Raw genomic sequence first — 27,796 nt, forward strand, 5'->3', positions numbered from 1 at the left:
AAGTCCCCCCTAACTGGCAATGCTTAATGGTTTAAAGGTTTAATCATTCTATTACTGTGTCATTTGATATCTCTGAATGCTTTTCTTGTGAAACATTGTTCATTATATACTTAATGTCATTAGCAGCTAGTTGGGTTACCTAATCAATATTTATTCTAGTGGAACTCATTGATGCAATTTGTTTTAGAAGTATACTATTTCTAATACCTACAATTTCAATCTTAATTTTACTAACCCAACTGGAATCAAAGGTTTCCTATGGCATTTTTTGGCATTTGGTTTATGACTAGTGGTATAGGGCAGAGATCAACCAATGAAACATAATGGAGGCTCAAATCTTCCCTACCCTTTCCACAACGATTGATTCTAATTATGTATTTGTTTCACTTGAAGGAAAAGCTAATGTAAACGATGTAAAATATCAAGGTGTTGATGAGCCCAAGCTTAAATAGATATTCTAAGTTGTAATCAATAAACTGGGGAATGACCCTTTAAAGTTTGTATAATAAAGGACTATGTCCTAGGCAAGATTGGAGGTTTTCTTTCCTTGTTCTTTCCTACCAATGCTCATTTGAATGGAGGACTTGTAATATCTTTTATTTAATAAAATATAATTCAAGGCTTTGGTCGTTTACCGATAAAATAAAATAAAATAATTAATTGAAATTAATTAAATAGAATTTAATTAATGATAAATTTTATTTAATAATGCTTAACTTTTATTATTGTTAATATTATTTAATGATTTTGATTATTTATAAAATTGTAATTATTTTATTGAATCATCAATAATTATTATTTTAATAATTTAATAGATAATTATTTTTAAGTCATTTTATGATACTTAATTGTGATTTTTATATTTTCACAAGTTAAGGGTAATTGTGCAATTTGTTCTAAAATGGGAAATGAGTTTAAGTTGTAAAAAGGGGAAATTTGTAAATCTTATCTATTCAAAAAACTTACTTTGAAATGAAAACTTAAACCTTACTATTAACTCAGACTATGTGTTTTCAAAATCAAACAAACCTATGAAATTACACTGTTTGTTGAATGCCTTCTTGTATGTCAGAATTGGGGTTGATTTAGAGTGTTGACTAGTTCTAGGATGTTTACCAGAGGTCGAGAAGTATTGTTTAATTGATTATATATGATTTCATAATTTGGTTTATATGTAATTTCTTATATCAGTCCTATTAGGATGATCGTATTAGTGATGCTTGTATTTTGACCAAGTGATTTTAGTACTTGTCAGTTGCTTGTTTAGAGAACTAATGTATGGTTTTTGGTCTTTTGAGATATTTTTTCTTTTTTGAGCTTAAGGTAGGTTATCTGTATGTAATGTTGAGAAGTGGATTGCAATGGAGGCTAGAGCCCAAAGTGGCTGCCTGGGTAACCCATTGTAGGTTAATTTAATAAGTGAAAACACTACACTAAATGAGAGTAAAATGAACTAATAAGAGTCTTTATATTTCTTCACCTATGCCTTGAGTGCTAGTAAAGACTAGGATGGGAGCAGAGAGGATGCCTAGTTGTGACCATGCATCATTAGTATGCCTTATTAGTATGAAAGAATACTAGTAGGGGGCCAAAGTCAAGTCAGACTACCAGGGTAACCTTAGAGTTGACTCATGCAATGACACTTGCCCACTTGCATAGTATATTCCCTGCATTTCTTTGTTTGCCTATGAATTTAGATGTCGTTTATATCTTGGTACCTTGAGTTAGATTGCTTTCAGGTTTTCCCTTGACCTAGATATTACTTTTGATTTTTGGGATTTTATCCTATTTGGGACATGAGACTATCTCCTCAACATGGTGGGAGTGGACCTTTTTGGGTTACCACAAGGTCAGGTGGTAGTCCTTTTTACTTTTACCATTGAGATCCATCAGTTCGATGCTGTGGCCAAAGTTCCTTATTTTGCATTTCCTTTCATTCTATATTTGTGTATTATGATGGATGGTTATATCTATATGATGGATGGTTTTACTTATTGTATTGTATTTTATTTCGTGGATCTTAAAGAGATGATGTAATCAATTTTATGATGTATATTCTTTCAGTCTTTCATACCTTGTGACATGTATAGTGGATGATTGTGCATTTTGATTATTGCCAAGTGGCATTCAGAACAAATGTATATTATTTAATTGGATTTGAACTTGTAGTTACTCTTTAATGTGGATGTGTTATTACTGGATTTAATATTATCTAAATTTAAATGTGATTCAATGTCTTGGGATCCTTAAGGAATGTAATTTGTTATGTATTTCTTATGTATGAATTTATGTTATGCTTCCTTTGTTTTATAATTATTGTTATATGTTATCTCTTTAAAAAAATGCTTGGAAAACTTAGTAAAATTCTAGGTTAGTTCTTTTGGATCCCTTGGCAGAGCATTCCAAAACACACGCATACTACAATATGCAAGAATTTAACACATACAAGCAATGAACAAGAACAAACCATGGTAATGGAGAACCTACCTTCACAAAGGTTATGCCAATGAAATTTGAGATGAGCTAAATCCTCACCTTCTTGCAACTCCAAACTTGATTTCTCTAAATGTAGAGAATGGGTGAACACTTCCCAACTCTTTAAGGGGACCCTAAATAGCCTCTAAACTCACCCACTTAAAATAGCAATAACTCCAAAACTTGACTTTAAGCCTTCTATGGTCTTCTCACATGCCCCTATCATCAAGACAACCTTTTGAAAGAGTGAAAACTTGGGTAACCTCATGGTGATGATCCATTTTGGCACAAAAGATAAATTAAGATATTTTAGGGGTCATAAATATTGCTAGGAAGTTCTAGAAAGGTGGAAAAGGTTCCTAATCCATACACATACCACTTGGGCACTTGAATTACATTAATTTTGGCTTCTAGGATTAATTAATGACCTATACAAGTGGCTTAAAATATTTGATTTTCAAAAACCCTAAGGATGTAAGCTTTCCACTAAACCCTAATTGGAAACTAATTTAGGTTACTAACTAAATCAGTTTTAGGTTAATAGGTTACTCTACTAGCCCCAAATTGACATGTCAATACCCATATGCATATAACAAGTGTCAAGTGATACCATAAGATTTACTTTTACATAACATTCAACACGTCACAAAATACAGAATGATACACATACATTGAAATTATGATACAAACTAGACACTAGACAACGAGGTTTGAATCATTTTATTGGATTCAACCTTTGTCTTATAGTTTGCACATAGGGTTAGTTATCGACTCTCTGATTAATTCCATGATTAATTATCTTGCACACTCAATTTGAATATCAGTAGTTCAATAACATCACATTCATATATTTAAAGAAAAATTGCATAATCACATTGATCAAAATATTAAAACTTTCATTCAAATAACCTTTCTCATTTCTACACACATATTTAATCATCACTAATATCATAATTGAATCATCATAACATATTCATCAGTTCAAATTAAAATATTAAAATAATCATTTGAACTATCTGAATGCATATATCCTAATCATCAAGGTACCATAATTAACACCTCATATCATTGTTAGTACAAATTAATGTTTAAACAATCAAACAATGTAGTATGTCTTGAATCACAGGATATCAAAACATGAACATATAACCTCTTGTTCATGATACCCTAACAACATTAATACATCATAATGTAATTATAATATTTAAAATCAAGCTACTTAAGAGCACTTCTAGTGAGTTGATGAACTTTGTCTTCAAATTTCCAATGATTCATAAGAGGGCAAGTATTAAGTTATATTATTGCAATAATCGTCAAATCATTACACATAAGACAGTTAGAATTCTCGTAATGTCCTCTACATGGTTTCAAGACATAACCATGACAATAAAATCACCTTGTTGGACATGATAAGGAGGGCCAGAGCCACCATATTCAAGCGGTGTCTGGTGAGGAGGAGCCGTTGGATGGAGGGATTCATATTGATAAAGTTGGCCCCTTACCAAACACCACTACTGATGATGAGGGTGACTCCCCGGTGAGGGAAACCAAACTCTCCTTCCTTCACTCTACTAAACAAAAAGCTGACTCTTTCCTTCAAGTCGATTCTTGGTTATATAATGAAATTATGGGGCTGAAGAAGAAAGTGGATACCTTGCAACAAAACCAGGAGGCTGACTGGGCTATTATTCAACACATGGAGGTGCAAATGGGAGATATCCCAAAAAAGCTAAAGGATTATGAGCAGAATCTTAGAGTGCTCATTAGGGAAAGTGGAACAAAAATAGAGCAAGTGACCTCAAGCATCTATGCAGCTGCGGCGACATTGGGCAAAACAGTTAATGAAGGAACCATATCTTCGGAGGGACCAAGCAAGGACAAGACAGAGTTCAAGGAAGAAAGCTTTGATTGCTGCTGCTTCTTCAGCTGCTAACTCCATCCAGGACATGATTAAGATTGGTAAGGAGTCTATGAAGATGATAACAAAATTGCAATAGTTTCTTGGGTCTTCTTTTCAGGTCGGGTTCCTGTTCTGGTCCTATTTGCTGGCTAGCACTTCTGGTTCCTGTGTTTGGTCCTTTTTTTTGGCTTTTAGTTTTTATCTTGTACTGTAGGTTGTAGGTCCTTGTAAAACCTAGGTACTTTATCTAGACTTTTTTAGTGGTTTCAGGTCCCAGTAAAACCTGATTTTGGTTCTACTTTGTAGTAGGTTTATGGGCTCTTTCCTATTGGATGGCTTGTTTTTTCCTTTTTTGAGGATGTGAAAGGGTTTTAGGGTCCCTTTAAAACCTATTTTTACTGTAATCTAAAACATCACATTGTCGTGCTCATATATCTGCTCAAATCTAACAAAGAAATTCATATTTAAATAAGTACATACAAGGAGGGATCTTACACAATAGTACATTTTGACAAATATGTGACTATGTGACTAAAAATTTTAGTGACACCACTAAAATTTTTAGTCAAGTGACTCAAATTAATGACATTCAATCATTTATTTGCAATTTACAAGCTTGGGTGACTAAATAAGTGACTAATCTAGTCACCATGTAAAATCACAAGATCAATTAAATATGAAAGACTAAATACACTACCATATAAATGACTAAATAAGTGACTACATAATTATTCACTAATAATTAGTCACTAAAATACAAGTGACTAAATACACTACCAAATAAATGACTAAATAAGTGACTGGATAATTAGTCATGATTTTTACTTTCTCTCTTCAATTTTTCTAAGGTTTTTACAAACCCAATTAGTTTGATAATTAAGTTGCAAAGTGACAACATTGCAACTTGACAACTTTTGACACCTTGAAAACCTTTTAATGTTGTTGCATCAATAGACCCTAAAGCTATCCATGTGAACCGATTTGAACCTTTCTCATCTTTGACCATGGTTTGACTAACCATGTCCTAAGAGACCTATTATCTACAAATCCTTACAATGTGATAAATAACATTACATTTTTCATTCAAATAATCTATTGGACCTTATTACATATTGATTTCAAAATCAAGGCCATGTTTACCTTAGGCCCTTTGTCACATGAGTGTTATACACCAAAACCTTATCCACTCACACACCAACCTTAATTACCATCAACATCCTTCCCACTAATCATTTCACATGATCTACAACTACTTGTTTGGACACAATGGTCTATTAAATATACAATATTTCTACCTTGGTATGAACAAATTTGCCACTATTCATACAAATTTCTTTATTAGATTGACTAGTTTATAATTTTCCTCTTGAGAGTACAATAATCTCAATGCAATGACAAGGTATTTTAAGAGAGATTTTTAAATAAATTTTAATTATTGTCTTAAATTTATCTTTTATTTTATTTCTCATGTATCTTATCACTTTCTATTTTCATTTTTTGTTAAAGCGTAAATATTTTTCAATTCAATTATGTAATTTTTTTTGTAAATATTTTAGATCACATTGGATGATATATTATTAGAATGAAAGTGAGAAACTCAAGGAAGCATAGATTAGATAAATACAATAAAAAAGAGACAAAAACTAAAAGACTAAACTATAAGCAAGTACTCTAAAAAAAACATAATATGATAAAAATAAGTTTTATTAAATGAAAATTATCATAATAATTTATTTAATACATAAAATATTGTAACATTATAATTATATTATATATTAGGCAAGAGCCTACAACACAACAGTAAATTGTGAGCCTCTTAGATTTTAGGTTCAAATCTACTCAAACTTAACAAATAATAATAATAACAAGTCATGGCTTTGCCTCTTACCAATCTAAAAAAGACTATATTATATATTAAATTAGATCATTAAATTAGTCAATATAAGAAATAAGAAATAAGAAATATTAATGTAACAACGATAAAATAAAAAAATACATTAAAATATTTTTTTTTAATAAAAGATCTAAATAAACTAAATATTGATTTTTTGGTTTTCAAGTGAGCGCCAAAGTAATTTCACTCCCGCTATGAGTGGAATAGAAGGTTCTGTGTGTTCCAGGAGATTTCTCACCAAGGGCCTTCATAAGAGCTTTACCAACCCTCAAATTTTGGGAGAAAAACCTAAAGCCCAACTTTGTTTATGTCCTTCTAGAAGGGTAGAGAATGAGTTCTATAAGTATGCAATGTTTTTTTAGTGTTCTATATATATTTCAAGCTATGAATTGAGGGGAAGACAATGCCAAAGTGATTGGGAATAATGAGAGGTTGTCTTCTTAGCATTGTGGGTCTCATGTTAGAGGGCACATTTATCACTCTTAGGCAATAATAGTCATTCAATATTATAGTTTAGATGATATCAATTTATTATTGTTGAGCATATTGATCTCATTATTTTTATATAGAATTTCCCTCATTTTATACATTTATTAAAATTTACTTAAGCGCAAAACCATGCATCCTAAATATAATTGTATAAAATAACATTCAATCATTTATCCTGCAATAGTAAAGAAAAATGAATTCATGCCTCTCAATATTATACTACCAATTTCTAAGTTCTTCTGCCCACAATATGCCTTAACAAATATATTCAAGTCAAGATATTCTTAAGCCCACTACTTTTACAGGAATCACCTTCCTCTAAATTCTTTCCATCACGAAGCAAATCTTCTATTGAGAGCAAGATTGAGAGAAAGATTGTTCCTCTAAAACTTTCCCATCTACTCCCTTTCTAATTTTGATAAAGAATGGCTATATTATTGTCCAAATCTTTAGACCCTCCCTGCCTCTCTTCTACATAAATTTCTTATATAATAAGCCAATAATCATTGTTTTTGAAACCTAAATCCCTCTCTATAAATTTTATAATCACGTCAATGATGTATCATTAATCTGACCCAATGATACCAAATTACAGAATGTGAGATATAATTATAAATCTACTACTTTCAAGTGGAGAAAATGGTTGCGGTTATTAATTGTCACTAGGTGGATTTAGTAGAGGGGATGGCCTCAAATTATAGGGTGTATGTAGATTCTCTATTCTCTCTCAATGCTAAGGGTAGAAGATTTCTGACCAGTAAAGAGATGATTGTTCTATTCTAAGAGCTCATTCATGGTGGCATCAACACATCATTAACTACAATACTATAGCATATTAATGTCAAAATTATTCCCCTTGCTCAATTATATTTGGAATTTGTGAAATTTTATCTCTCTCTTTTTTCTTTTAAAAGTGTTAAAGGAAACATTATATATCAAAAATCCCAAAAATATTTTGTCGTCTTTTGTTTCATGAGGGAAAAAATTAGTTGTACATGAAGTTTATAGTCAGGAACTTATTTGGTAGGAGGAAATATTTTTTTGATCTAATCAAGTCTCTCCATAGTTACTGGGAAAGGAAAGTCTCCACAGTCCCTAATATACATAACACCTTTATGTATTTGGAAAAAGAACTACAAATTCCACTCCAAAAAGTGGAATTGCATTAATGATCTGTTGCAACTTATGGAAATTCCTTTTCTTATCAAACAAGAATAGAAGAATGAATCCATATAGATATTATATATACATTGGAATGACATCTATGATAAACTATTATTGATCTTTCACAACTTTGTGAAAGCTTCCAAAGACACATCTTGTCCTTTACTGCAAGTACACTCATGGACAAATGCTCCAACCTTTCTATTGAAGAAACATGCATTTCATCATTGTTCTTTGTCATCGATACTTGCAAAAAAGTTGATTTGATGACCTAAATCTTCTCAAGCATAAATTTTTCCAAAATTTGCAAATCATATGATGGGTTCTTTCTTTTAGAAAGTATTGTTGCCTTTGATTTAACAAGGGGTGATATATAACTGCAATTTTATACATTTACACTTGAAGAGACTAAACTATGAGAGATCACATCTCCATTAATTTCATGATAAAAAAGCTAATTCTTCCTATCATTATCATTAATATGTGTAAGTTGATTGCTATCTTGGGGAATATGTAGCAGATAATCTCTACCATCCTCACAAATTTGTATGGGCTCAGGTCTGTCATCTTCAAAATTGTGCAAACCAAGATCTTTAGGTCTGTTGAGAATAGATTGAAGAAGATTACTGAAGAAGGAGATTGTTGAGAATAGATTGATACAAGTATGAATAATATGCTTCAATCATTATTTTTTCACTGATGTCAAACTTGCTATTTGCTGGTAAGACAACTACTTATATGATTTAAGTACTATCACTTATTTGATTGATGAAGAGGATTTGATCAAAAGATGTAACAATAGCACCTAGAGGAAAGATTGAGTTATGATATGAAAAGGAGTACAAGAATAAGTTAAGACAATGATAACATGATGTATTGATAATCTACTTAAGGTTACAAAGGTTGGTTACACTAAGAAAGTATAGAAGAATAAGTTAAAAAAAAGTTTGTCTGCCAAGCTTAATCGAGTGGATAGTAGGTGCCGAGCAAAGTTAGTGCAAGCTGAGCAGAAAATCAGTTGAAGTCAAGTAAAAGTCTAATCTAGTGTATGCCAAGAAAAATAGTGGATGTCGAGTAAAGTTTAGTTGATGCTGAGCACCAGTAAACTTTAATTTGTGTTGAGTGATTCCATAGAGGATGCCGAGCAATGCAATATGTGCCAAGCATCAAAAGAAAGATAATGTTGAGTGGCAACATTATTTGAAAGATTGTGAATTCGATGGATCTGAGTTGACAAGTTTGTTTTCTTGGATTGTGTAAACCAAGTGGAGTATAAGATTGATAAGTTGGTGGCACATAATTCAAGGTAAAGCATTTTGAGGAAAATTCAAAGAGGATTGAAGGAGAAGTTTCTAGAAGAGATATGAAATATGGGGTAGATTCATTGTATCCTACCTAATCTATCCTAACCCTAAATTGGACGATGGAGAATGAGCGATAAAAGATCTTAATTCCTATATATAGGAATGGCTTGTCAGAAGCAAGGGTTGTCATGTGTGAGAACCTAAGGAAGACAAGGATTCAAGGGTTTTGCATCATCTAGTGACCTAAGATAAGAGTCTGCATTGGCATGTTAAGCAAGAAGGCTTAAGATATGAATGCTTGAGGGGTGAACAAGTTAGCAGAGCTAAAATATGTGAAGGCCAAGTATAATAGAGGACTGGAACATAGATCTATAATCTAAAAATGGAGTTGTAAGTTATTATTAGATCAAGCGTTACTGTTTCTCTCTAATAATTATATCAGTCTAGGGTAAATCTTTTGGATTAAGGTTGACCTAACAATCATTTGTAAATCCTTTAACCAGGTGACATTCCAAGTGAATGGTCTAAAGTCCTCTAACAAGGCTCACTCCTAACAGGGTGATTGAAATCCTTTAATACTGCTACATTTAACAGTGTGTATTGTAACCTTTAACATGGTTGGCCTTTCATAGGGCATCACTTCAAAAGAGTGAAAAAGAGTAGCATGTTACAAGTGATTTTTCTCAAATTGGGTTTCCACATAAATCATTTTGTCAAGTGTGTTTCTAAATCTATTATGTTTCATGTTTACATTTTTGCAAGTTGATTCAATAATAATCTACAAGATTTAAGTGATTGCATAATCTTATGGATGCATGCATGGTGATAAATATTTTATGGGTTCACTAAGCTATGAAAAGTTTTATTAATACACTTGGACCTTGGATAACTGACTCACCCACCCCCCCCCCCCCCCACCACCAAATATTCTAAAGTATTCCAACAATTGGTATTAGAGCCATCTGTTTAAGAAGACTAGTTTGGAGGTACTAGAAGCACAAAGACCAAGATGTCAAAAAGTGAAGTACCTAAGCTTAATAGAGATAACTTTCCTACGTGGAAAAGTTTGATGAAGCTACACCTTGGAGGACTTGGAGATCATGCACAATCTACCATTACTACTAAGCATGTTGATCCTGCTGGAGCCCCAACAACCGAGGATATGAAAAAGAAGAAAGAGCATAACAGACAATGCTTGAGATTACCTTTGCCCTAAGTTATGTTGAATTTGATGATATTAAAGGTCTTGATAGTGAAAAGAAAATGTGGGATGCCCTAATCACCATCTATGGAGGAGAGACTAATGTTCTAAGAGCCAAAGCTAAAAGTCTTAGAGGTAAGTTTGATGATATGAGAATGGAAGAAGGTGAAAATATCACTCAATATGTTGCAAGGATAAAAGATGTTGTTAATGCAATAAGAGGAGCTACTGGCAAGAAAGATGATGATACTATACTAAGAAAAGTTTTAAGAACACTGTTGCCGATATATGCTATTAGAGTTTCTGCAATTCAAGAACTAAGATGCATACAAGGGAATAATCTCCCACTTGAAGGTCTGGTAGGTAGACTCACTGCTTTTGAGCTACCTAACTTTAATAATTACAAACTTGAGAATATTGAATCCACCTTCAAAGCTAAAGTATCATTGAAGGAACCTGATGAGAAGAAAAAGATAAAGTATGTGTCCAGTGACAATGATACAGATGAGGAGGATGTAGAACAACTTGAAGCACTACTTGCAAGTAGATTCTACAAAGGTAAAGGCCAGTTCAAAGGTAAATTACCTATCATTTGTTTCAATTGCAATCAGGTTGGTCATATTGCTACTAGATGTCCAGAGAAGAAGAACTACAAAGTGGTGACAAGTAAAAAAGTAGAAGAGATGAAGACAACAAGGATTACAAAGGCAAAGGAAAGAGGTCTTGCTATATTGCTGAAGAGGAAACAAAATATGGACCAAATAAACATGATGACGAAGTGGTGCATGTTGTAATGAAGGACAAATCTAATGAAGTTGAGGCAACTGCACTTGTAACGTGTATGAACAAGAATGATAGATGGATCATTGATAGTGGGTGTTCACATCACATGACTGGAGACAAAAGTAAGTTCATTACCCTAACTTGTTATGATGGAAATAGTGTAAGATTTAGTAATGATGCACCATGTTTGATAAAAGGAAAACTCAGAGATAAGATTTTATGTGACAATGCTTACTATGTCGAAGGACTTAACTATAATCTCTTGAGTGTGTCATAACTAAATAATTTAGGATGTAAGGTTGAGTTTGAAAATAAGATTGCTAAGATATATGATACAAATGGAAAACTGATTGGAAAGGATGATCAGACTAGGAATAATCTATTCTATCTTGATATAGAGGATGCTACTTGTCTAGTTGTAAAATTTGATGATGTATGGCTATGGCACAAGAGGTTATGTCATGTTAATTTTGATAACTTGGTTAGTATTAGTAACATGAGAAATGTTATAACCTAAGTTGAAGAAGCCTGATAATATAATGTGCAAACACTATCAGTTAGGCAAAATGACAAAGTCAAGTTTTAAGAGTAAAGCTCATACCTCTAAAGAAATACTAGAGATTGTTCATGCTGAATTGTGTGGACCAATTGAAGTACAAAGCTAGAAAGAAGATAAGTACATTATGATGTTTTTTGATGATTATTCTAGAATGATGATAATTATGTTTCTAAAATAGAAATCTGATGCTTTCAAAATGTTTAAGTGGTACTTAGCAAGAGTTGAGAAGAAAATAGGTAAAAGTTTGAAGTGTTTGAGATTTGACAAAGGAGAAGAATTTACATCAAATGAGTTTGAGATGTTCTATAATGATAGAGGAATTAAAAGACATACATCTGCCCCTAGAACTCCTCCATGAAATGAAATTTCTGAAAGGAAGAATAGATCCATAATGGATTGTGCAACACTCATTATGGAGAAAAAATGTTGCTTTGAAATACTAGAGAAAATTTGTAAGCACAACTATCTATACCTTGAACTGTGTACAAGTCAAGAAAGGTACTCATTCAACACCTTTTGAAGTATGGTATGGATATTCACCCAATATAAAATACTTTAAGGTATTTGGAAGCAAATGCTACATTCTTAAAGACTTTAGGAATGGTAAACTAGATGCAAAAAGCTAAGAAGGTATATTCCTAAGATATTCCACAAGAAGTAAAGCTTTTAAGTGTTTAAATACTAAAACTAACGAAGTTGTGGAAAGTGCAAATGTAACTTTTGATGAATATAAAGAAGTATACTCTTGTGAAGGTATGCCTACTGAACAAGATTCTACGAATCAAGTTACAAACCAACATCAAGTTTCAATGACTGTCAAGTCACATATAATGAATACCAAGTTGCATTTAAGAATCGAGCCACATTCAGATGTTGAGTTACAGAATGAAGTCAAAGCACATTCTGATTCTAAGTTTAGTGGAGATGTTGGGCTACTTGACAAAGATGTAAACAATGACTCTAAAGTTGAAAGATCGAATGAAGAAACTAGAGCTGAACCAAGATTGTCTAAATAGGTCAAGAAACATCATCCTGTTGCACAAATTATTGGAGATAAAGATGTTAGACCAATGAAAAGAAATAGATCGAGAAATGATACATGTTTATTGAGCATGAAGGAACCCAAATTAGTAAGAGATGCATTAGAATATGTGGACTGAAGCAAAGCCATGGAATAAGAGATTGAACAAATTGAGAAAAACAAAACATGGACTCTAGTTCCTAGACCAAAAGACAAAAATGTGAAGCACCAAGTGGGCATTTAGAAACAAGCTAGATGGAAATGGTGAAGTCACAAGGAACAAGTCAAGGTTAGTTTGCAAAGGATATGCACAAGAAGAAGGAATTGACTATGGAGAGACATTTGCCCTTGTTGCTAGATTGGAAGGAGTAAGAACTCTACTTGCTTATTCTGCATAGAAAGGTTTCAATGTTTATCAAATGGATGTTAAATTTGCATTTTTTAATGGCATACTAAAGGAAGAAGTCTACATAGAATATCCAAAAGGTTTTGTTGACATTAACAATAAGAGCATGGTATGTAAATTACACAAAGCACTATATGGTTTAAAACAAGCACTAGGAGCATGGTATGAGAGACTTCATAAGTATCTTGTGAAGATTGGATTTGAAAGGATTGATAATAACAAAAATTTGTACATGAAGACAGAAAAATGAAAAGATATTTTGTTATCTGAAATTTTTGTTGATGATATCATATTTGGAGGTCAAGATGCTTTATGTAAGACTTTTGCAAATGAAATGAAGCAAGAATTTAAAATGTCTATGTTTGGAGAGATCAAGTTCTTTGTGGGTTTGCAAGTATATCAGATGAAATATGGCATATACATCACTCAGTCAAAATATGTCAAAGAAATATTGAAAACTTTTGGACTGGAGGATTCCAAACTAGTAAGTACACCTATGCTAACAGGACATAAATTGTCAAAGAATGATGATTTAGCTGAGGTGAATCATACGTTATATAGGTCTATGATTGGCAAATTACAATATGTAGTACATAGTAGACTTGAAATTACATTATCTATAGGGATATTTGCAAGATTCTCTGCTAATCCTAGGGAGAATCATTTGATGGCTGTAAAGAGAATAATGAGATATCTGAAAGGAACTGAGGAGTATGGTCTATACTATAAGAAAAATGAGAAATTTGAATTAAGAGCCTATACTGATGTTGATTGGGCTAGAAACATTGATGATAGAAAGAGAACCAATGGAGGAACATTTTTCTTGGGCAAGAGGTTGGTCACATGGACTAGCAAGAAACAAAATTGCACCTCACAATCTACTGCTGAAGCTGAATATGTTGTTGCCACTGTAAATTGTACATACATTGTATGGATCAAACAACTACTCAAATGTATGAAGGAAGAGATCATAGAACCACTGACACTTTATTGTCACAATACAAGTACTATAAACATATCAAAGAATCCTATTATGCACACAAAGACTAAACACATTGCAATCAAGTATTATTACTTGAGAGAATTAGTTCAAGATAAAGAGGTGAAGATGGAATATGTTAACACAAAAGAAAAAATTGCTGATATCTTCACAAAAACATTACCTAAGGATGCTCATGAGTATTAAAGAGGTAAACTAAGGGTGATACCCCTATCAAAGGCTATCTAAGTAACAAAAGGAGTGCCCTGCATCAAACAAGCTAATTTTTATACATTACAAATTGATGCAGAGGATCTTACTTTAGGAGTTTCCTAAAGTAATCAAAGAACTGACACTACAAATCAATCACAAGCAAGGTGACAAAGGAAGAAATTGAAGATACTAAAGAAACTTATATTTGCATGATAAGATGACAAGTCTTTGGCATTGTTGTCAAAGATGGAGATAGTTACTGATAAAGGGAAATACAAGAAAGAGGGAGATAGTTATTGATTAGGAGTTATATAAGAGATTGGAGATTTAATAAAGAGGGAGAAATCCTATACATCTACCTATTAAGAGGGAGATATAGGAAGAAATTTAGAGGAAGTTATAAGGAAAAGTTTTGTAACCTATTCAGAAGATGAAAGTTGTTGATAGAGAGAGATTTCAATACAAGGAATTATTTTTTTTGATATTTTGATTGGTCTTACTATTTTAACCTAATAAGTTTGGTTGATTAGTTTGGTTAGCCATCAATGCCAAAGAGGGAGATTGTTGAGAATAGATTCAAGAAGATTATTAAAGAATGAGATTGTTGAGAATAGATTGATACAAGTATGGTCAATATGCTTCAATCATTGTTTTGTCACTCATGAAAAACTTACTATTTGCTAGTAAGACAATTGCTTATATGATTTAAGTACTATCACTTGTTTGATTGATGAAGAGGATTTGATCAAAAGATATAACAATAGAACCTAGAGGAAAGGTTGAGTTATGATATGAAAAGGAGTACAAGAATCAATTAAGATAGTGATAACATGATCTATTGATAATCTACCTAAAGTTACAAAGGTTGGTTACACTAAGAAAGTATAGAAGAATAAGTTAAACAAAGTTTTTCTACCAAGCTTGACAGCAAAGTCAGTGCAAGCTGAGCAAAAAATTAGTTGAAGCTGAGTAAAAGTCTATTATAATGTATGCTGAGCAAAACAATGGATGCCAAGTAAAGTTTAGTCGATGTCGAGCACCAGTAAACTTTAGTTTGTGCTGAGTGATTCCACAAAATTCAAGGTAAAGCATTTTGAGGCGAATTCAAAGAGGATTGAAGGAGAAGTTTCTAGAAGAGATATGAAATATGGGGTAGATTCATTGTATCCTACCTAATCTGTCCTAACCCTAAATTGGACGATGGAGAATGAGAGACAAAAGATCTTAATTTCCTATATATAGAATGGCTCATCAGAAGCAAGGGTTGTAATGTGTGAGAACCTAAGGAAGACAAGGAATCAAGGGTTTGCTTCATCTTGTGACCTAAGAGAAGAGTCTGCATTTGCATGTTATTCAAGAAGGCTTAAAGATATGAATGCTTGAATGGTGAACAAGCTATTAGAGCTGAAATATGTGAAGGCCAAGCAGAATGGAGGACAGGAATAGAGATTTGTAATCTACAAATGGATTTGTAAGTTGTTATTAGATTAAGCCTTATTGTTACTCTCTAATAATTGTATCAGTCTAGGGTAAATACTTTGGATTAAGGTTGACCTAACAATCATTTGTAAATCCTTTAACCGGTTGACATTCCAAGTGAATGGTCTAAAGTCCTCTAACGAGGCTCACTCCTAATAGGGTGATTGAAATCCTTTAATAGGGTCATATTTAATAATGTGTATTATAACCTTTAATAGGGTTGGCCTTTCATAGGGCATCACTTCAGAAGAGTGAAAAAGAGTAGCATGTTACTGGTGGTTTTTTCCAAATTGGGTTTCCACATAAATCATTTTGTCAAGTTTGTTGCTGAATCTATTATGTTTCATGTTTACATTTCTACAAGTTGATTTAATAGTAACCTACAAGAATTAAGTGATTACATAATCTTATGGATGCATGCATGATGATAAATGTTTTATGGGTTCACTAAGCTGTGAAAAGTTTTATTTATACATCTAGACCTTGGATAATTGATTCAACCCCAGTTATTTTAAAGTATTCCAATAAAATCAATTATACAACTATTATCAAAATTAGAAATTTTAATCAAACTTAACCAAGTGAATAATATAATTAGAAAAAATAACAAGATACTCATGCACAATAACACCATATATGTTAAATAGTGAAACCCTTGATTAGAGGGAAAACCCTGGTGGGGATGGTACCTACAATATGATGTACTAATATAAATATTCCTTGTTAGAGGATACACCTTATTAGGAGTCTATAACAATATTCAATATATATCAGTCCCTATTAGGATACTTCAAATCCTTGTTAGGAGATTCCAACCCTATTAGGAGTTGTGGAAGGTAGATGGACCCACTATCCAAACAATTTCAAGGGCAAGACCAATGAACCCACTACCTAAATGATCTATGCATTATTCCTTGTAGAATAATAGAATTGTATTGTATTGCACCTCCCTCTTTCTTTATCATGTTAACCAGACTACTTCTCCTTTTGATCTCAATAATAGACCATGAACTTCACATCCAATAATCTCTTGGATCGCTTACTCACATTTACCAAATACTTTGCTCTTGTTCACACTTCCTTGATCACTTAGAAAAAACACAAATCTTTCCTTTATACCATGTCTTCAAAATAATTCCTTGAGTCGACCTTAAGGCTTTCCCAATTAATTATAATAAGAAAATTAATTAATTTGCAATTACAATAGCATTTTCAGCCCACAATATATACAAAAATTCACACATGCAACTTTAGGACTTGCACATTTGCTAACATTACCATTAAATTGTCTTCTGTTACTAGTTGACAGTGCATCACTGTATTATATCTCTACTAGAAGATATCATAGGATCACCAAAAATTGCTTTCCATGCACTCTATCTCTATATTACTATCTATAAATCACTTATATCTTCCATACATCTTCAACTTAGACTTTGCACATTTAACCTCATCATCAGGACATCATGTCCTTGACCACACATCACTAGACAATAAAAACCTTGTCCCTACAACTATGATCTATGTTTTCTACTCTACCAATCTTCACAAACTTATTGCAATGTTGATATCAATGAAAAACACAATCATGAATGTGACATGTCAATTTTATCCAATGCTTAGGATACCCCCCCCAAAGGAATACCATCAATATTCATGCTAACAATCACACAATTAAATCTTGATAGCAATATCACATTTTGACTTGTTGTAGAAATTATCTCCTACTTATTAATTGATGAGCTTAAGGGGCTTTCTAATGAATGGTTCATAAGGCACAAAACTTGTTGAAGGATCTAAAAATGGGGTTGCAAACTTTAGGTTTAACCATGGAGGAAACTCCATAGTCAAGTGCACTCAGGTTGAAGTAGTATTAGGATGGGTAACCTCTTAAGAAGTCTCGATGCTTCACTCCTGTGAGCATCAACTAGATCCAATGGGAACTAAGTGTTCCATTTATTCTCATGAGAGGTGGATTCATGTTGAATCACTACTCATGAAACATGGGTCAAAGAGTTTGACTTAAAATCACACAGTTAAATCCTGATAGCAATATCACCACTTGTCTTGCTGTGGAAATTATCTCCTACTTATCAATTGATGAGCTTAAGGGGATTTCTAATGAATGTTTCATAAGGTACAAAACTTGGTGAAGGTTTTATAAATGGGGTTACAAGGTTTGGGTTTAACCATGGAGGAAAATTCATAGTTAAGCATGCTCATGCTAGAGTAAACTGGAATGGGTGACCTCCTGAGAAGTCTTGGCACTTCACCCCTGTGAGCATCACCTAGATCCAATGAGTGCTAAGCGTTCCATTTATTCTCATGAGAAATGGATTCATATTGAATCACTACTCATGAAACATGGGTCAATGAGTTTGACTCAAAATCACACAATTAAATCTTGATAGCAATATCACAATTTGAATTGCTATGGAAATTATCTCTTACTGATTCTAATGTTTCCTTCTTCACAATATGATCTAATTCTTCCTTAATTGTTTGAATACAATGATCATCTTTACAGGATTCATCTGCACTCTTAGGTTCAACTTGAGAAATCAAACATATCTCTTTATTGACTCTATTCCTTGTCATCACTCCTTTGTCTTTGCTTCCAATTATCTACTCTAGAGGGTGTTTCTTTGTTGGATTCATGTTAGAGGTAGGAGATGCTAACTCAAATCTAATCTCTTCTCTTGGTTTAGATCTCTCTCCTCTATGCTAAAAAATTTGCACATCATTCTGCAGATCACTATTAATCTTATTCTCTTTAACAATTATAGGATTTTCTTCTTTCTCATCATCATTAATAATAGTTACCAATACCATCTCATCTATTACTTCATCTTTCTTAACCAATTAAAGCTCATTATCTTTATCATCACAGTTAATCAAGAATCTTTTCGTACTTTCTTTAAATTCTTCATCTTCATCAGACAGTGAATTCTTTCTAGTTTTTCTTACTCTCTTAAGACATCTGGATGAAAAATGACTAAACTCTTTGCATTTTCAACAAAATTTTTTTTTCATAAACTCTTTACATGTTCAACAAACAAAAATTTCCATACCTGCTGGCTCCCTTTTCATAAGCAGATCAATACCTTCTTTGATCTTCATGTTTTCTTCTAGATATGGATCTATCTTTACTTATGCTTCTATTCTTTTGTATGCAACAAAAGGATTTTGGATCTGGAAACTCAATGCTTTATTCTTTACACAAATATGAAAAATCACCAAGAATATCCATCTTCTGGGTGTCAAAATTTCCTCTATTTGACTTTTGACTATCTTTTCTAAAATGAATCACCATGGATCTCCCAAATTTGTTAAGCTTTCTCTTCAAGGACATGAGGCTTAGATACCAATTGTTAGAAAGGCCAAGGTTTTTGTTGTATCAAAAGATCGACCTATTAATGTTTGATAAAACAAATAGTCTCATAGAACCATAAGAGGCAGTTAAGCCATGTTGTGAATCTTGTGAGGGACGTTGGTCCACTACCAATAGAAATAACATGTTCCAAACATGAAACATCATTATAATTCTTGATATCTACTTGTACAGGTTAAGCTTTGCCTAAACATTCACTTTGTCAAAAAAATGAATCTTTAGGCTCAACTTTTTGTACCATAGAACTCCTCCATTTCTACTCCTAATAGCTATCTGACACTAAAATTGTCAATTTATCTTAAACATGAAATTGATTTTTGGTGATGTAAAATTGCAAATTTCTAAGAGAATTCATGTAGTTGGCATGAAGGAGAAACACTTATGTTCCCAATGAACTTATTTAGCCCTCCATTTCCATAATTTTGGTCCATTTTTCCTATGGGAGATAAACTGTTATCATTTATATCCAGAGCCAAATCTTGAAGTAGCTTTTCCTTATCAGTTGACTTCCTCATATTAGCATCCTTTGGAAAATTAAGCAACTTTTGGAGGCAAGTTATTGCATTTATTGTGCCAAGCAATGAGGATCACAAGTGCAAAAGTCATGAAATAGATAAAGCTAAAATGAATATACTGTGAGGAGAATATGGAATACTAATCCCATGGAAATCATCTCCATAAGTTGATAGAGGAATATTAGATGCTTCAAATATAGCATCCCAAACATGTAATAGATTTTCAAGCACAAACTCTTCACCAAAAAGGACACACAATTAATGCAAAGCAAAATATTGGGGTTCAACACCAAGGTCAACTAAGTGGTTGTACAAAGAAATGTAAAAAATGGAAAGTAACTTGTATAAATCACAAGATGCTTCAATAACATGAGACAATCCTGCTATAGAGATGAATGCAGGGGTGTTGATGAAATAATCTTCCATAGAAATTTTTGCAACTCATCTACGTAATAATGCATCATAAATGCAACAAGCATCATGTTCCAAAAATATTATAGATAAAAGAGCCTCAAGCTTCCCCCTCTACCCCATATGCATCACTACTCAAAATAATAGACATGAAAACTATATCAAGATTATCACTGCTGCCAAGTTTTCCTAGACTCAATTAGGTACAAGAGTTGTCATAGTTTGAAAGACTATCTATTGACTTTTCCTCATCTTCAACTTTCATCGCAGTTTTACCAAATATTGGTATATTTTTTGTTCCTCAAAATTCTTGCTCGAACTTCAATTGATCTCTTGAAATGAGAGATCCTTAAACCTATCATCAAAAAGTTCTCTTTATAGATGTTTCACATGGGAGAGATGCATGATATCAACATGTAGAACATACAAAAGAGGAGCAAAAAATTCAAGCATTTCTTGTCGATAGCCACATTCTGGTACCTCAATGCTCTTAGCAGAAAAATTCATTTGAGAATAGCTTGGCATGAAGTGGTTTGCAAATAGATGCCATGTTTAGGGTATAACCATGAAATATTATTTTCTATGGTCCTTTTGAGTTCGACATTCTGAAAGAAGTGACCTCATACACTCTCTAGATTTTTTGATAAAGGGTTGTCAATACTCAGATTAGGAACCACATTGTTTTTTTTTCCATAATATGTGGGTTAACAAGAAGACACCTTCTGAACTCAGTATGCAGCTGCTTGAGCTGAGAAATAGATCAAGTGTTTATAGGAAATACTCCCAATTTTGATCCTCCACTCCACTCCTCTCAAAAATCCCTCCTAAAAATAGATCTCATTTATCATTTCTCAATCAGAATTGAGATTCCTTCAGCCTTGGCAATCCACTTTTTCTCAAATAGGGAGTGGGGGTAGAGAGAATACATGAGTGAATGAATCTTTGAAAACAAACTAGGTATATAAATTCCTTACCCAAAGGCAACCCAAATTCCAAACCTCTTCCTACCATAAATCCATTATCTATACCAGTGCACACCTCAATTTTTATCTTTTTTTAACCGTGATTGTTGAAGAGTGTTTGATTTCCCCAAAATTCTTGGGGAAAAAGGGCATCCATTATTTATATGGATTGTCTAAGATAACACTCTTATTCAATTCTTGTGGTATTGTTTGCATCTAGAATATTATTTTATAAATACAATTTGCATCCCCCTTTAGAGTGTGTCTTTTCACTCTTGACACTATTATCACATCTTTGTACAATATAAGTCATAAGACTGTCAGTACTATTTTGTGGTGGGTTTTGAGCTGAGAATACCATGAGTTTCATATTGTTAAATATGGCACGAGTTAAGATCTCACCATTACCAAAGGATAAATATCTTAAAGATTCGAAGGAAGACTACACAATTATCAGCTAGTTCAAGTTGGCATCATAAGTATATCATTACATGAAGAAGAATTAGATCTATTAAAAGAGCCACAAATTTGTTGGTTCATCTCATGCTTAGGTATGGACTTATGAGCAACAATAATAGATGAATGTGTAATTTATGTGGCTGAAGAATAGCCCCAATCTATTATATATTTGGAGCTTGAAATTGGTGATTTTTTTATAGATTTATTTGTTGTGCTTAGATTCATTGGCTTACCTATCATTTTCTTTTCTTGATGAAGTGGGTCTTGATGAGAAAAAATAATGTATTGTGTACTTCTTTAGGAATGATATATCTCAACACTTGGATGGATGTTTATTTCAAGAAATACATACTTATAGGAATTTATTCATTCTAGAATAAATGAAATGGATTTGTATCCTTTAAATGTGTCACAAAATTTCTATAATAGACAAATAATGCCTCTTCCCAACGCTATTTTGAGGAGGTTAATATACTTTGGTCAACTATTTATAGAATCTATGTTGAAGGTAGTCTAAAAACTCCTTGTTGGTGAGCTCCCTCACTTAATTTGAGCGGATTGACTTGAGGGAGAGACAATATCACATTTTTGCAAGGGGTGAAAATTATTTCAATTTCTTCAATTCTTGGTTTTTCTTGTAAAGAAATATACCTTCATTTTTTAGGTATGATAATTAACAAAATATGAAAATATTGGGCATGACCATGGTTAAGTGTCATGGGTTTGCATAGATCTATGCATCAATTATAGGGGACTATAGGCTCATGTTTTTGTAGTGGGGATCCTAACATATTGTTTATTGACAAGTCTATTAGAGATAAAACTATTTTTTTACATCAAGTACGAAAGTCCATGCAACATATCTAGTTTAATCAGGGCAAGAAGATAGCCCAACCAAAGATGACCAAACCATTTGCTCCGAAGGATAGTAGGTGAGTTTGTTTTTACTACAAGGGGTTTTCCTTGTAGGGAAAATTAACCAATTGAAACAAATTTTAATCCTCAACATGCAACCTATAATTTCTTTTTAAAAATTCTTTCCTTAAATAATTGGATAGGCATTCATGTTGAGCTTCATCTTCACTTTTAGCATTTGGTGAAGCATCAATAATGGATGCATTAGCCAATGGATATAAGTATTTTTCTAATATCTTCCATGTAAGCTCCAATATTACATAATGTGATGTAATTAAGTGTACCATGTTGGCCAAAGGTCAAACTCGAGGTGGTTTAGCAGATGCTTGTATTCACTGCAAGGATTAGACCTTGAATTTGGACTTGGTTATTGAAGATTCTTCTATTGTATTGATTGCAATATGTCAAAGAATATGTGCTTGAGCAACTTGTGCAATGTGTTAAAGGATTAGGGCTTGTTGATCCACTCCATGCCATATTTTTATATGCTTTATTGATATTTTTGATTGGATTTCAGTTCTGAGCATGTGGCCTAGTTTGTTCTAATAACAACATTTCCTTAGAACTAGAGAAAAGGTTGATCTATGGTTATGATGTTTTTAGCTATCATGATAGATTGTGGGACCCATTACATTTTCTTTTGTATATAATATAGTGTTAAAGTCTTTCTGTAATGAAATTCTATAAGAAGGTTTTGAATTTAGGATAGGTTTTGAAATGTTCCCATTTAGTTCTTCCTAGAGACATTATGGTTCATTCTGGGAGTGACATACTGGTGTTAAGATGATGCAAATACTAGCACAATTCATGATTCCATAACATTTTTGTCAAATTTGATGGAACCAATGTATTTCCCAATAGAAGATCCTAATTCTTCAAGGAAATTTTCAAACTAGTATTCACTTGGGAGGAGTTGGCAAATCAAATTAGTACCAAAATTATGGTTTTACTATTAGGATTCAACTATGTAGTTTTTGAGTTAAACTCATCGACCTCTGTTAAACCCTTATTGGTATCAAAGGAAATAGATCAATTGTTTAATGAAAAAGATATATTCATTCATGAACTAAGGTCCTTCCTAAGAAATGAGGCCATAGAGTGGAAAGAGGCAATATCCTTATTGAGAGAGGAAGAACATATCGGTCTTAAGTGAAGGAATGAGTTGAACTCTAGCAGGGTAGGAAAAATAGAAGTGGCAGGGAAATTGTAGCTATGTGAGCTAAGTGTGTCCTATTTTTTCATCGAGTTTTATCTCCAACTTTGAAGAGATCTATGACATCTATTTAGTTAAATAAATTAGAGTTATTTCCAAATTATTAGTTGGCATAATCAGATGAAGGGCCAAACTACCCTTACCAATGCACAAACAAAAACACAATGATATGGAGACAAAGAGATGACAAAATGCTTCACAAAGCATGCTTTTATTATACTTGAAAATTCTTACAACATCAATAATATGACATCATAGATATGTCTTCTTCCAAAAGAAGTTTACAAATGCTTCAACATAAAAGAACTCCCAAATAATAGTTTCCACAAGAAGAGTTTTCACACCGAGAGCTTCACCAAGAGCTTCCACCAAGAGAACTTTCACCTACAAGCTTGCTTACAAAAGCTTACACCATGAAACATTCACTAAAAGAGCTTACACTTGACGAGCTTGATTATAAATGGTCATAAGCCTTGCTTAAATAGGGACTTACCATCAAAGATGTTACAAACACAACCAATGTGGGATAAAAGGTAAACACAACTACCTTAAAACAAATATTAAATTCCCACCCAAATACAACTAAGCACCACCATGTGGTCCAATTAGAAAATTACATTTTTTTTGTGGATCACAACAAATATTAAATGCATGATTTAAGGAAATTTCCACAAACTTCTAAGACGCCACCTACACACCTTGATAATTGAAATGACAAACATTTTTCTAATTTTTCTTTTTATGCCACCTATGCACCTTGAAAATAGAAATTCCTCTTTTTCTCCTTTTTTTTCTATTTTTAATTTTGGAATTATTTTTGTCTAATTTTTGTCACTTTCTCTCTCCTCCACAATATTTTTATTTTTTATTTTAATTTATTTTTGATTTTAAATTTATAATTTTTGATCCCCCTTTTTCATGATGCAAAATGCTCCTATATCAGACACCCATGGTAGGAAATTTTTTATGAATATGAATTCACAAAATGAAGTAGCCACTGTTGGCATTTTTTTTCTTCTCTTCCAACACCTAGTTGGAACAAGTAGCTGCTACCAATATATTTCCTTCTTTCTTATTTTCCAACAATATAGTTAAATAACAATATTTCTTATATGAGTTTTTTTTGTTCAGTGGCTTAATTATATAGTGTTTGGTCATATGCAAGGAGTTGAATTGAGGCAATATGTTGGTCTAATTGAATTATCTCAAGCATAACAATCTAGTGTGCCCTCTTCTTGATTTTAGGTTGTATATTCATCTTTTTTTTTCCATGAAAAAATAGGGCATTGAATTTGTGAAGGGATAGAAGTAACTTTCCAATATCTTCCATGTAAGCTCCAATATTTGATCATGTAACATGTTCATGATGATGGAATCAAGTGTACCATGTTGGCTAAAGTTCAAACTCAAGCTAGTTGAGCATATGTTTGTATTCACTTCAAGGAGTTGGTTATTGAAGATTCTTCTATTGTATTTATTGTAATATAGGGTTAGAATCTTCAATACATGTGAATCTCACTTAGGATGGATCTTAATATGGCATGTGCAATTTTAAAGTTCAATGCACAATTTTATTTCCTTATTGGTATCATTAGCAAATGCAAATTTTGAAAGTTGCACATATACTGAACTATGATATATTGTTTCTTATTTCTATTTACAAAATAATTCATTTTATCAACTCTTTAGTTTATCGCACCACTGGTTCCAAAGGATGTGAGGAATTTATTCTTCTTCTTCTTCTACATTTAGATTCAGAATTCAACCTAGAATTCAACAAAAATTCAGTTGGAACTCAACAAAAGAAAATAAACAAGTTAATAACTTTAACCTTATTTGTGTACTTCTACTCCCAGACTTCCTTGTTTTTATAATCAAACCTAAAATGGACAAGTTTGAGCCCGAATATGAAGGGTTACCTATTTTTCTACAATACCACCCGAAAAAATGGCACAAGCAGGGATGTTGTGTTCCATAGATGTTTCTGAAATCAAAAGAAAAAGAGACTTTTGAGATATGGAGAACTTGTGTGACAACTTTAAAGGAGATCATGCTTTAGCCCTGACATTAACTATGATTCAGGAGCTACTTTTCTATTATTTTGTATTTGAACTAACCTTACAATTTGAGGTAGATTCAATCCTTCTTGTATGTGCAACAACATAAACTATTTTCATTGCTCAAATGTATCTTTGTCAATTATTGTTTATGAGTGGCCATTCCATTTTTATCTCCAACAATATCTTCACATCATATTAAGAAGATTCATTATTCTTGTGTATGGTTGACAACTGTTGTCGTTACTGGCTGCACCAATATCAACTTAATCTATTTTGACATGGGTGGTTTCTCATATTAGAATGGGCACTACTTAAGAATTCCAACCTATAAATTACAACTTGTCAATGTCAGCGGCCATAATTCCTTGGAGATAATGTGAGAACTTAGAGAAAGTTTGTAGTACACAATCATGTATTATGAAGGTTAAATATCAGGAGGAGATAGTGTTTTTTTTAAAAAATTGCAGGGAGCATGTCAATCAATTATATTATATTTGATTAGTCATTTTTCATTTGAACACTTCATCAAAATTATTTTAATATTAGTGGTTTCATAGGTTGAACATACAACATAAAGTGTTAAATATTTTAGATGTAAATTGTGTGGCCCCTTGAAGTTTCGTGAGATATCAGTTGTGATAGGACTTAGTCATATTATAATTGGAATTACATAAAACTTCTAAATTTTTTGTTTCTCTACTTGTATTTTGTACTTGCTATCTTTAAACAAGTTAATTTACATATAGAAAACATTCACAACAATGAAGCAGAGATGATAAAAATGAAATATATAATATTTTGTTAAAGGTGAACCAATTATACAAGTTAATAAACACTAAAACTAGGTTTAGTAGAGATGGCCTTTAAATTACCTTAGTTTGGTTTCTGTGTAGATCAGACTGGCTTGGGTACACCCAAGGTCTAACCCTAGCATCTAGAGTTCCCTATGGGTTCATCCTAGAGAAAACTAATTTGAACATTGATGGGACATGGAACTAACAACCTTCATCTTGATTTATTTTGAATATCATTAGAAGGGAAGAAAATGTTACATGGTAATTGACAAGACAATCTCAAGGGCAATCATCATTTACATTGTGGAATAAATGTTGACCTTGACTCTTTCAATAAGGAGCAATTTGGAGTTTATTAATTATGATTTTGCATAAATTTCACATCTGACACTAAATTAATGAATTATGAGTTTTCTTCTTTGGCAAATAGAGTAATTCTGTGTATTTCTAATATTTTTGCATATGTGCACACAATTGTACCTAGTTGTATAGAACCTAGGGCAAAAGAATCATTATTATTGGAAAACTCAAACTAGTGACTTAAATGAAAAACTTTCCAACTAAAAATCAATTTACCCATGCTTGCCATTAATATCCTCTATAAGAAATCAATTATTTGTGGATATTATGCTCCAACACAAAGATGAGAGAAATAAATCTAAATGAAAACTCAATATTATGACAATCATTCAACCATGTTCACAAATTTGCAAGAACCTGCATTTGGTTTATTTTCTCAAACTCTTATCAACATGCAAAAGAACTCAAATAAATTACCTTAATTAATGTATTTAGTCCAGTAACATCCTCAAAGAGAATAACATAACCACCTTTATCTCCCAATTCAATTTCCATCTCTTCACTAACACACTTTGCAACACTCATAGCTGCAACATGTCTTGGTTGAGTGCATCCTATCATTGCATATATTGTGTATCCATCCTCATGCAAATACTGCATTAAGATAATAATAATTCAAACTAAAGTTAAAAACTAAGTAGAGATTAATATTATACCACTACATATGACAAAAATAAACACAAAAAGGCTAGGCATGCATATGGGAGATGATACCTATGTAAGTTGTGTGGTCTTCCCTGACCCTATCTATCCTACAACCATGATTACTTGATTTTCATGGACAACCTTAAAAAGTAAAAAAATACAATTACTAGTAGAATAACTTGGCTAACATATGTTATCAAGAGA

General features: G+C 32.4%; 1 protein-coding gene across 1 annotated transcript in view; it reads right to left on the reverse strand.

Moving 5' to 3' along the window:
* Nucleotides 1-4,281: 4,281 nt before the first annotated feature.
* LOC149535123 (uncharacterized) overlaps nt 4,282-27,796 on the reverse strand; it is a 36,879-nt gene continuing 13,364 nt past the window's right edge. The window contains exons 2-3 of the mRNA XM_089806112.1: nt 27,365-27,541; nt 4,282-4,401 (exon numbers count right to left, since the gene is read on the reverse strand). Coding sequence (XP_089662238.1) covers nt 4,282-4,401; nt 27,365-27,541 — 297 coding nt within the window. The remainder of the gene's footprint in view (nt 4,402-27,364; nt 27,542-27,796) is intronic.

Source organism: Cupressus sempervirens, chromosome 10 (assembly GCF_028749045.1).
Source record: "Cupressus sempervirens isolate cs-2001-9-10 chromosome 10, ASM2874904v1, whole genome shotgun sequence".
Classification (NCBI taxonomy): Eukaryota; Viridiplantae; Streptophyta; class Pinopsida; order Cupressales; family Cupressaceae; genus Cupressus; species Cupressus sempervirens.